The following is a 12948-nucleotide window of genomic DNA, read 5'->3' as shown; positions in this document are numbered from 1 at the left end:
AAGGTAAAAAGGTGATGCATGAAGATTTCAAACGTTAAATAATCACCAAAATGGACTTAGGGACCATATCGCTCCTGTCCCTCTCCAAGGGACCAGGGCGATTTGCTTTGGATTCTCAATTTTGCCCCAAGTTCGTGCTAAGTCAAGACTTCATAAGGTCATACAAGGTTCGAGACATCGTTTGAAGATAACATGCAAGAGTTTTGAACGTCCAAACATTGCTAATCAAGGTAAAAAGCTCACATCGCTCCTGTCCTTTGGACAAGGACCAGGGCGATCCTATCAAAAGCATGTATATTCCTTCAAGATCAAAGCTAGGCGAGGATGAATAAGGTGAAGGATGGTGTTCGAAAGATATCACAATGAAAGATCGAAGATAAAAGATGCAAATTGAACGTGAAAAAATGAAGATCGCTCCTGTCCTTTGGACAAGGACCAGGGCGATGAACATCCAAAAGGGACCCATGAACGCACACAAGGCAATCAAATTCGAAGGACCATCAAAATGATCAATGTTGAACGTGGAGATGAAGGAGTTAAACGTAAAAAATGCAAAAACCAAGACAAAATCATGGATCGCTCCTGTCCCTCTCCAAGGGACCAGGGCGATGAGGTACGTCCCTTTGTTTTCATAGTTTTGGCGCCCAAATAAACAAATTCAAATTTTCTTAAATGCCAAGTTCGATAAAAAATTGAAAATCCATTTTAACTTGCATTTAATATGGCGTTGCCTTTATTACTTATTTTGCCTTTATTTTTTAAAATCGAAATTTGCAAAAATAAAAACGCAAGGCATTAATAATTAATTAATTAATTAATATAAAATCGATTTCAAGCGCTCATTTAAGGAGGTCGGCCTTCTTATTTTATTGCAAATCATTTAAAATCATTTAAAAAATCGTTTCATATCCTCAAGTCGGCCTAAGGGATAAATCGATTGCAAGCGCTATATAAGGGGAGTGGAATTATCATTTTCACATCATCATTTTATCCTTTCACATGCGATCTTGAGGAGAAGGAAGGAAGTGCGAAGTATTTCAAGTGTGGAGTGCGAATTTCAAACCAAAGGTGGCGCTAATATCATCTTGTGTGGAGTGCGAATTACGTTGAAGACCAAAGGTGGCGCTTAATTATCTAGGGTGGTGCGAACTTGAAGACCCATTTGAGCGAGTTTGAAGATCACATCAAGGGCGAATTTGCTAAAGACTTGAAGATCACGTTCAATCCAAGGGTGGCGAAGTTGATTTTTTGAGGAGACCACATTGAAGATCTATTTTTTACCACCAATTTTGCCTAGGCGATCTTTTCCTTTTTGCATTCTAGAGTTAGCTCTCTTTTGAGGTATGGCGATTTGATTTTTATTGCTTTATTTATTCATCGTCATATTTTAAATTTTGAAGTTTTGAATTTTGATTTTCTCAGCTCAATCGTTGTTTTTTAGGAAATGGTAACTCTAAAGACTTATCATGAGATTTCCTAAAGACTTTATCTCTCTAATCTATGTTATTTATCGCGAAATCGAATTCTTATAATGAAATGTTGTGTAGGTATGGCAACCCCGAAGACGGGAGCATCCACCAGTCGCTCGGCTCTCATGAAAGAAGATCAGAAGACCGAAGAGGTGGAGACTAAGATCGTGTCGAAGTGGAGCAACATTGGAGATACAAATTTAGGGAACTTTAGCACAAAGAAGTTTCGGGAGGTCCCTTACATTGGCAAACCATCACCTGTCGCCCGGAGAATAATAGAGAGTGGCATCATTAAGGCGGCCGGTTTTCCTCCAGCTATTCAGTGCCACGAGTTGATGATCGAGTGTGCCCGTCACTACAATCCACAGTCCAGGACAATTGTGTCCAATGAGGGAAACACTTTGGCATACCTTTCAGAGGAAGCTATAAGTGAAGCTTTCCATCTTCCAGAGCACAGGGACATGATATATAAGAGCATTGAAGGAGCCAGATCAGTGTACGATGATGATCCAGATGCTTGCCTAAGCATAATCAATAAGAACTGGCTACTCAAGAGTCGTCCCCGTCTAAGCAAGGTACCGAACACACCACACCGGATTGATTTCCAGGAGGAGTACAGAGATTTGATTACCATGCTCAACAGAGTTACAGGAGCACCTCATGCCTTCTATTTTGAGAAGTGGATGTTTTACTTCATCCAGGTGATTGTTCAAGGAAAGGGTACAATACATTGGGCTAGGATAATTAGCCATTGCTTAGACGTACAGTTGAGGAGACTCAGGGCTACTAAGTCCTTCCACATGAGTTCGTACGTTATCTATGCTTTAATCAGGAGTGTTGAGTACGCAGGACTACCTCACAGAGGAGTGATTGGAAGAGGACCTGGCGAGGTCAGAGCTTGTGAATCCTATACCTACTTGCATCATCCGCCAGGGAAAAACTACAAGTTAGTTAATGATACCTTCACGATGAACATCACAAGGACGTTGCAAGGAGGGATTCACAATAGATTATCTCAGGATGCCCAGGAATTCGTCAAGAGGTACGGTGCTTGGTTCATTCAGTTTCCCAAATTCACTTACATTAGAGTGCATGGATGTCCTTTACCTCCATACATGTTGCCAAGGTATCCGACAGACAGAATTGTGTTACTTGAGGTAACAAGGCAGTTGGCAGCGTATGTGAAGGCATTCAGACACAGACATCAGAATGGAGTTCAGGTACCTATTATTTTGGGTAATTCGGTTGAGGTATGTCCTAATGTCTTAGCCATGGATGACGCAGAGAAGGAGTTAGCCTTGTATTCTTTTTCATCTTTTGCTTGGAGAAATAGTTTTGATCCACATGGACATTTAGAGGAGACGGTCGGTAGAAGATTTAAACATGAGCACCAAATTGAAGATTTTATGATGAACCTCCTAGATGATCTTGAAGTGAAGCGAAAGATACATTCTAGATTGCCTTTGGATTTCATCAGGAAATGCAGGATTTACAGAGTGGCCTACCAAGCTCAGGACAATGGCAGGCACATTCAGTCTTCCTATGATAGAGAAAGCAAAACAATAAGGTTGGATTGGAATGAGCCCGAGGCCGTGGATTTAGATGATTTGATGGCACCAGTTTTGTCTTGTACTCGCAGATGGGTAGACGTTCAGCATCAGAAGTTGAGAGAACAAGGCATAGCTATGTCTTTTACTTTGGAAGAGAAACCAGCCGAAGGTGGAGCCAGTGTGAGTGAAGGCAATCCTAATCCTAGGAATTCAGGTGAAGGTAACCTTCGATGTGCCAGTGAGGGCAATCTCCATCCGAGAGGTTCGAAGAGAAAGGAAAGATCAGAAAAGAAAGAGCCTTCCAAGAAAAAGCAAGGTGCCAACAAAGATCAAGCACCAGGTACTTCTTCTAGACCAGAGAATAGAACAATTCGAGTGGAAGAGTCCATGGAGTCTATGGTACAGAATGACAGGCAGGAGGAAGGACAGGCACAGCATGTTTCATCCGATGGATCTCTCCAAGACTATGCTTTAGATGAAGATAACGAAATGACCTCTCCTCCCAGAGAAGAAGAAATAGTACATAAAGAGATTCAAGTTCAAGAAACAAGATCGAATATTCCAGATTGGTTGAAGGAAAGATTGACTAAGGTGATCGTCGTAGAGGACGAAGACAGTGCAATTGATTTAGAGAGCCTTGTTGGACGTTCACATGTGATAACAGAGAAGAAGAAGGCTACAAGGATGTCCAAGATGATTCGAGATGAGACTGGATCTAGGAAACTGCAGATAGCTACACCGGCAGCAGATAAATATGAGGGTGAGATCCTAGCAGAGGATTATGATATACAGACTATTGAGTTAGGACCATCCACAGCAGAGCAGACTTTAGATGATGCTACCGACACATTTGAAGCATTAAAGGACAAGCTTAGAGAAGAAATGGAAAAGAATAGAAAGCTTGAGAGAGAGAGAGGTGCATGGAGGTCATATTTCAGTCACATCAATGAACCTTTGGGACGTCAGGATCCAGTTAGATCACCAGTGCAGGCATTGCCCCTTCAATCAATCAATGAAGCAGAAAGATTCAGGAACCTGGTCCAGCGTACATGTAGTTGGATGGATAGATCTCATACAGTGGCCATAGAGTTTGTTACAAGGATGACGAAGATCATTCATCAGGCTATCCAAGTTCTTGAGATTATCCACAGATTGATGGCAACAGTAGCTGCATTTGCCCATACCAAGGACGTTGTCATCCATGTCTTGAAGGTAATAAGACACACATCCAGAAGAATTTTAGTGCAGGAGAGGATCTTGGAAGGTGATTCTCACAGTTTGTTTCAGTGGTCAACCTTACTCCATATAAAGAGTGTTCTCTTCGAGGACATCAGTGTTAGATGTGGTCAAGTTGAGGAGGTGATCAATCCGATCCAGGACAGAGTATTTGAGGTACTTCGTACCATTCTTGGCAAAAGGATCGAGGTCGAGACAGATGTGGATATGCAGGAATTTGAGGATAGAATCAAGATCATCTTTCGCAAGGACGCAGATGTTACAGATGAGCAGTATGATCAGATGTTTGCCACCATGCTCCTGATTGATAGAACGAAGGAACTTGAACCTACTTGGGACGCAGCTCTTCTAGATGCATTCGATCAAGTCATCCACTTCGAAGAGAGTATCAAGAATCTTCCCGAGATTCCAATCACAGAAATCGAAGGAATTGTGACAAAATTCATTGCATATGCTAAGAAAGAGAATTGGAAAGGGAATAAGATTCTAGATGAAAGGTTGTTACAGATGACATGACATCTTATTTCTCATTGGTTGATACCTCCTAGGTTTTTGTGCCGAATTTAATATTTGGCTATGTATTTAATATTGTTCAGTAAAAAGGAGGTCATTTGTAACAAACCCTAATTAGGGTTTAGGTGTCATGATCTTGTCCATTGATTTGTTTTCAATCTGGACCTTTCATTGTAACTGGGGATGCTATTTATACCCCCATTTTTCATTTCATTTAGTAATAGTCGAATAGTCAAGAGAGTAATAGTGAAATAGTTGATGTAATAGAGAAGAGAGATTAGAGTTAGAAGCAATTTTATTTTGTAGCAAGATTGAGTCTTGAAGAGAGAAATTCAAGCAATTGTTGTACATGATGACTTGGAAATCAATAAAATATTGAAGTTATGGTGTTTTGTTGCAAATTTCTTGAGTTATCTTCATGGTTGTTTGGCGTACTTGAATCATGCTCAATCGAAGTAGATTATTAATTTGAAAGACTAAGTGTGAGATTTGATATTTGGTAGGATTCGCAATCCAAACCACTAGCTTCTTGCTGATTGTAGGAACGCCTTGCGTGGTCGACTGGAGAACACTTTGAGTCCTTAACCTTCAATTATCATTGTGTCTTGGATATGTACCTTCGTAGTAGTGTCCTTGGTCTTTGATGCATTGAACATCATTATATTACCTTAGAAGATCGCACTAATTTCAATTGAGTTGTTATTTTATGGCAAAATTGAAGTTGGTTGAGTCTTGCCAAATCTCGTCCATGCTAAGTCATTCATAGGGTTAGGCTAGATTAGACCTCTTTAAACCCTATCTTTTGCTTTTTTTTTTGCTTTTTTTTTTTTGAAAGTTCCTTTAGTTTAGTAAAATCTTCGAGCTTCGAAAGCGTAAGACCCCTTGGAGGAAACAGCAAATCACATCATACCACTAAAAAAGCTTGTCCACACGTGGAGACCCCACTAAAAGAACCTTGGAGTCCACCTAACTGATCCTTTTGCAGATCTTCGGCAGTTAGAGACTATTTTCTCAAGAGAGGATAAGATGCCTATTGGTATTTTATTCTGTGTATGATTGTGTATAAAATACACGTCAACAGGTTGTCATGTCCCCTCCTGGATCGTTATACATAGAAAGAGAGAGAGGGACCCCAAATGAATTAATAATTACCAACGAAGGAATATTTGAAAGTTATTTATTTATTAAATATTATTATAACTAATATATTTTCCTTAGAGGATAAGGATGGGAAAAAGAATACGTACAAACATAATCCTATGCTTTTCCTCCAACGAACAAGAAAAGTATTTAGACTAATTGACATTAAATACATCGCTAGAGGTCCGCAATTGTGTGGAGTCTCTAAAAGAGACAAAATTGCGAATGTAATTAGAAGCCCATTATGATAAATGGGTTCAAGGGTTGTGTTTAGCATGAACCACCATTTGAGAACACTAATCGTATAGTCAACGATCATGATTAAGGACATATCGTGCATTCTAAGAGAATGTGCACCGAATGTAAAAATACTTAATAATGTTAATGCATGGATTAATTGAATTGAGTTAAGGTAAATAAATAATTAAAATAATGATATAAATGAATGAAAAATATATTTAAGTTATTGCTAGTTAATAATTAATATATTTAATATTTAATATATTTAAAATGAAATGATATTTAATAATTAATATATTTAAAATGAAATGTTATTTAATATATTTAAAATGAAAACAAAATAACATATTTAATATATTATACATTAAACATAACAAAAGTAACCCCAAAATGGGCTGGGTTACCTCCGCACGAAGTGGTGCGTGGGTAACCGCAGCCTAGGCTGCAATTACCCCTGCACCCCTTCATGCGAAAGGGGCCCGTGAAAAGGCACAACCCTTCACGGGTTATAAAGGAGGCAGCAAAGCGTAAAGGCAAGTGGAGCAGGTGGACAGCGGACTGCAGAGGGGAGGTAAGGAGAGCAGACTGCGGTAGAAGGTAAGAACAGACTTCCCCCATATACTAACAATAAAGTATAATGTATAGAATGTCATGGTTACTAATATGAATAGGTGATAGTAATCATAAAGGTTCTTTAATATTAGTTAATGAGTAATGGAAAATAGGTAGGGTTTGTCAATAGGTGAGGTTAATTGTAATCTAGTGAATATATATATATATATATATTCAATCAGAACAAGGAGTAACATGATGATTATAAATATAGATATTGTTTATAATAGATAAGTAATGAAAGAAGTTAAGGTTAATGAATGTAATTAATATATATGTAATGTTTATGATAATGAATACATTAATGAACATATTAATGAATGGTTTACAGATATTAAGGAATAAGTATAAACCGTATGTTAATGAATTTGTACTAACATAACATACGTTAACGAGTATACGTATCAATGAATAGTAGGGATATAAATTAATAAATGCAATGATCATTAATATTAATTAATGTGTAATGTTCATACATATTGGTAATGTGTAATGTTCATTAATATGTGGTATTAATCGTAGTCTAGTGAATGTATATATATTAATTAATGTATAGCATTCACTAGTCACTTAACATAGGTAAAAGATATAATTTGTTAATTGTTGTATATATAAGTTTGTGTATTGAGAAAGATTAGGAATACAAAGGTATGTTAAGAGACGTAATGCATATGTAAAAGATGGAAGATTATATTTATATCTATGTTAATTAAGAATACATTAAGAACTCATGTTAACACAAGGGATATTTTATAAACGGAAACTATTATGCAAATGTATGGCTTGGTTGACTAAAACTCAATCAAGAAGGGAAGGATCAAGTCAATCCCCTTTGAGGACTTGGATGATGGAGGCATCGTCCAGGACAAGGAAAGGCAAGGGTCTTCCTTGGCTGGCTTGGGTGTAAGAGGTTATACTCAAGACGGGACTCAAAGGTCGGACCGATCCCTTCTGAGGACTGGGATGATGAAGGCATCACCCAAGGCAAGGAAAGGCAAGGGTCTTCCTTGGAGGGCTTGGGTGTAAAAGGTTACACCCAAGACAAGATTCGAATTCATCTTCGATTTCCTGGAGGGCTTGGAACCAAGGGGTTCCAAGAAGGCGAGCTTCACAGCCGCCTAAGGACATCTTGGAACCAAGGGGTTCCAAGAAAGCGAGCTTCACAGCCGCCTAAGGACATACTTTGTATGGCATTCGTATCCTTTTTATTAGATAGAAATTATGATTATGTTAATTAAGCATTGAAGTTAAATTATAATTTGGATTACTTATATATGTATATATATGTTTGTTGTGTTCTAACAAATCTGTTTTGCAGTTTAATGATCCCTAAATGGCAGGGACATTACAAGGGTTCTGAAGAACCCGATAACATAGCATTTAAAGAGGTAATATTACATTTGATTGTAGTTGGAAGTCTTTGAAGTTAACTTATTGCAGTATGAAGAAAATATACATTTGTGACATGTTTTGCATTTTATGATTTTTTTATTGGTCAATTCTCTTCTCAAGTTTTGGCTGCAGTTTTTGGATAATTCTGCACAGGCTTGGCTTTATTGATCTTGCCAACTCCAATTCTGGCAAATATGATCAAGAGTAAATGGAAAAATGCCAAGCTAGAAAATAAATAGAATGTCCAACAAAATACTTGACATCTACTGTCCTGATGATGGATCACGGAGTGTGATCCGAAAAGTTGATGCAAAAAACTAAACGCAATCTAATTCCAGAAATACAACAGATTAATATTATCGATTGTGGAAATCTGATAATTAATATAAACAGCCTATTAAAATCTACTGTCTAACATACACTTTTAAAAGAGCTAGAAAAGGAACTTGTAAATGCTTTCCTATACAATAGTTTAGAAAGATGGGATACATTGACCTGTGTAACACTCATAATTTTCCATGTCTACATTGATGATTCTTATGTGTACCTTAGATAGACGCCGAAGGAGTTGATTGCATGTTCTAAGCATGACCAGCTTCCCTCTTCCAAATAGCTCTTGCTGGCAAGGCAGCACTTCTTAGAGTCCAAATGAGACAAATATATTGATTATGCCAGGTCTAATGAAATATTCCAACTTCTTACCTTTCCCAAAACATCTTGTTTGCTTTCAATATATGCAAAAACTTCTTTGCAGTCTTTCATTGTTGACATTTCAGTCAGATCCTCTAGCAGCTGGAATATCATGCCCCCCTCCACATGACCTCGCTCACAGAGATAAAGCACGATATCTATTAAAGAAAGAAATTTGATTAAAGAATGAAGGAAGAGTAAGAACAAAATTCAAAGTAATGTGTTTCCACTGATTCTTGTAAATAAGTGAATCATTTATGAAAGGCCAGAGATAATGCAAGATAATGGATAACATCAAAAAACAAAAAGTAATAATTTTAACACACCAAGAAGCCTCGGGATAAGTCCACGACTATTTTCTCCCTCCACGATAGACCCTCCATGTTGCATGGCTGGTTCTCCGGCCTCAACTGCCGCAGCCTGAAATTTTGACATGTAAAGCATGAAGCAATACTTCCAGTTCATAAAATCTTCCCGAATTGACAAAAATTTAAACTGATCTACTAAGCTAGGGAATGAAAAAGGCCAAAGTTCATCCAGGACCCACAATATTTGTGGTTGGAAATTTCCATAGCGTTGTGCTGAAGCTGGATTCTATCTACATTCAAAAATCATCATCTACCATTTTTGTGCTGTAGTAGAAGAGAATTTAATCTGAAAGTAATAAATTTACCAAGAAGACATATGGCATACTGATCCTACATGTGGATGTTACATTAGAATGATGTACACCACAATTCTAAAATAATATGCCCCTGCATACAATAAATTTAATGGTAACCTATGTTCAGCACTCATTCATGCCATTAACTCTATTGATTACATTCCTAAACAGAAAATGTTTCCCAGGACTAGTTCAACATGACAGATCAGAAACTCGTACACGGACAAGAAAAAAAACTCAGTAACATTAATACTTTACTCATAAGCATGCTGCATTAAGTGTTGCAATTGGAAAAGCTGGACTGGAGATAAAAATAACGGGCTGGAAGATTGAACTTGAACCTTTTGAAACTTACAAAATCAATAAAAGTCCACACATTGAGTCAACTAGTTCTTTGAGTAGGGTGTTGAGGACTATAAAATGTATGTGCATAAACTGCATGGTCAAACGAAAAAAAAAGCAGTTGCATTACTTTACAACAAGTCAATATGCATATTTATACACCAATCCTAATCAATGAGGAATGCATGTTAGTATAGAAAGAACCCAAAACACAATAACATGAAAGAAAAAAAATTATCTTAGTCATGAGTTACTTTAATCAATAGTGGCTTCTTGTACTCAATGTTCATTGCTATCAGAGATTCAATGAAAAATTCCCAAATATTCTCTTACTAATCTTTTTTTCTCTTCTCAGCATATGGACTTGCTTACATACTTATTACCCTTCAAATACATGGTATTACCTATATTACCTTAAGGATAGTTACCATAATCTTAAGAAGAAGAAAAAAGAGTACTCATGTGAAAAAGTACTCCTTTCTTGGACTGAAACCAAAACTATCTTACATATAAAACCAATCTGATGGCCTTCAAATCTTCAGTGATGCATAAAATGTCCCCAAAAAAGATTAATTACCTTATCTTTTTCTACTCTCACTTGTATTGAATATAATTTGCTACACATATTCTGTGATTAAGCCTATTACATTTGCGATAATTCAACCAGACAATAAAGGCATTAGATATTCAAGCAGCATTTCAAAAAAACAACAAACAAACAGAGTCCAACTCGCTTATAAAATAATTAAAAACTAAAAGAAAGAAAAATGGTTAAGGGTATCTCATGTTCTCTGACAAGAGGTGTTCTTCCCTTATGGTTGTACTTTTCATTTTGAATACATGAAATCATTTGTACCAACATGTAAGGTTTACCTGTTTTATGTTTACCCACCCTAGTTGGTTGCAATCTCCTTTTTATAGCTTGCAGCTTTTCTTCTCTTTTAGGATCGGAGCTCTATCTTGGCTCTTACATGATATTTTTCTTGGTTGTACAATTAAATCCCACTGAGCTACTTCAATGATTCATGGATACGAATATAATTTCTATGTTTCACCAATTTCCTAGGATAGAGACAGCAGGGGACAGGGGGGTGTGTTCCCAGGACTGATTTTTTTAAGACCATTTTAGGGGACAGCTATATAAAAATAAGGAAAATTTTAAAAATATGGGAAATTTCAAATATTTATAGAACATTGACAAGGCATTCATCATATACATTATAGAATCCTTAATACACAACAGTAGAGTTGAATTGAGAATTCACATGAGAGTAGAACAAATTAATAAATGCGAAAACTTGTCTAATTGCTTCCATGATTCATTGTCAAAATGAATATGATACAATACTAAAAAATACAACAAAATGCCCAAAGGATACAAGTTTGAACAACACAATGACAGTCACAAAAACATAGTGATTGAAAATATGAGATTGCCCCTAATTAGATTCTGCCAACACTGCATCGGAATTGGAGTGTAACTCTAAACCACTACCACTATAAGGATCTATTTCATCAAAGAGAACTCCAACCAATCCATTTGGTGTCTCCTCCTCATCAATCTAGATGGCATATCCCACCATAACCTAGAGTCTATCAATACTCTTAAGACTAACAATCCTGAAGTCACCAAGCACTATGCATGGCCACCAACTTCTTTGCTCATCTAGATCATCTAGAGGTAAGCCTATTCCTCTTGATACAATGGATGAAGTTGTATGTGGATCAATTCCTCTTTGCAATAGAGGAACTAGCAACCTATGAAAGGAGGTAAATAACAAGCATCCTCAACTCTGGTGTATCCTTGTCTCATGCCATGTCCAGCATCCAATATGATCAGTTAGAGCTAATGTAATTCTATCTATCTTTTCCTTTGGTTTGCTAAATGTTAGACCATGAAGATTGGTAAAGGCAAACCATTGTGCTCTATGTATCGATAACTTTTCACTTGAATGCATCTTTCAAAGGACCCTCATTAACCCTTCTTTCACCTTTGGTGCATACCATTTGGGATTTAGAGCACAGGTTACCATATGGAGTGAGGTGTACATAGTGTTCCAGCACCACATCACAATGGACCTAATATGTTGTTCATTTAATCCCTAATACAAATTGCTTGCTTCATCTACCCAAGCATGCTATCAAATGTCTCATAAATCTCTTCAAGACTAGGATATTCCATATCAGCATATCTAATGACATCTACAACACCTAAGATGAAAGAGAAAACATGTTTGCAAACAAAATTTTCAAACAAGTCAAGTTAGAGAATTAGAATAAAAAATTTAATAATAAAGTCAGCAGTTATACAATACGACATACAGTCCACTCTAAATTAACCATCATCAACTGAAGAGACTCCTACATCTCAAGCATCCTCTCTAACAAAATAAAATAATCAATATACCTACATGAATGCACATCCACTCATAGATTGCCAACGTGAATGCACATCCACTCATAGAGGCCACAATTAAGGAACAAAATATAGAGAAGACATTATCTTCAAAGCAAGACGATAGTGGTAAGAAGACTTTGTTCAAGATTGGATAGAAGGTTGTCACTGGCTGTAGCTGCATGTTCAAATCCTCAATTTTTGTGTGCCCGAATGTTGGGACTAACTCCATTGAGCAAGAGATTATGACACTTGGACAAGTGTCAGGTGTGGAGCCAAGGTATGAGCAACCCACTCAAAGTGCAAAGGTGAACATGTATTCCTAGTTTTTCCTGTATGTGCATTTGTTTACTAATTGCACTCTTGACAAGTTGCAGCAGTATTGTTCCTTAGCTGGTTGCAGTGGGACAGCAGCACTTTTTTAAGAGCATTTGATCCATGCTCATGGATCTCCGATTTTCTTTGAAGGTAGTAGGACAATTTTCAGGTTATGTGGGTACAAGAAAGTGGTTTCCCCCGAGGGGTGTGTGTGTTCAACAGTGCATAACAGTACAGAAATGTAGGAAATGTGACAGTATACAGCAATGCAAGTAAACAGAAGAACTCATATGTCTGTATTCATTAATGCCAAATGCCAGTACATTCAGAACATAGCTTTCTTTAACAATATCTACACACTGAAATAGGAAACCAAGTACATATGTA

The 12948-nt window shown here is 37.2% G+C and overlaps 1 protein-coding gene across 1 annotated transcript in view; it reads right to left on the bottom strand.

Annotated features, from left to right (window-relative positions):
• Nucleotides 1-12948, bottom strand: part of LOC131035663 (THO complex subunit 1) — a 211484-nt gene that overhangs the window by 138031 nt on the left and 60505 nt on the right. Inside the window, exons 4-6 of the mRNA XM_057967377.2 lie at nt 9169-9262; nt 8855-9000; nt 8700-8771 (exon numbers count right to left, since the gene is read on the bottom strand). Of these exons, the coding sequence (XP_057823360.2) occupies nt 8700-8771; nt 8855-9000; nt 9169-9262 (312 nt within the window). The remainder of the gene's footprint in view (nt 1-8699; nt 8772-8854; nt 9001-9168; nt 9263-12948) is intronic.

This window comes from Cryptomeria japonica, chromosome 6, assembly GCF_030272615.1.
Source record: "Cryptomeria japonica chromosome 6, Sugi_1.0, whole genome shotgun sequence".
Lineage (NCBI taxonomy): Eukaryota > Viridiplantae > Streptophyta > Pinopsida > Cupressales > Cupressaceae > Cryptomeria > Cryptomeria japonica.
This window is presented reverse-complemented; position numbering and strand designations above follow the sequence as displayed.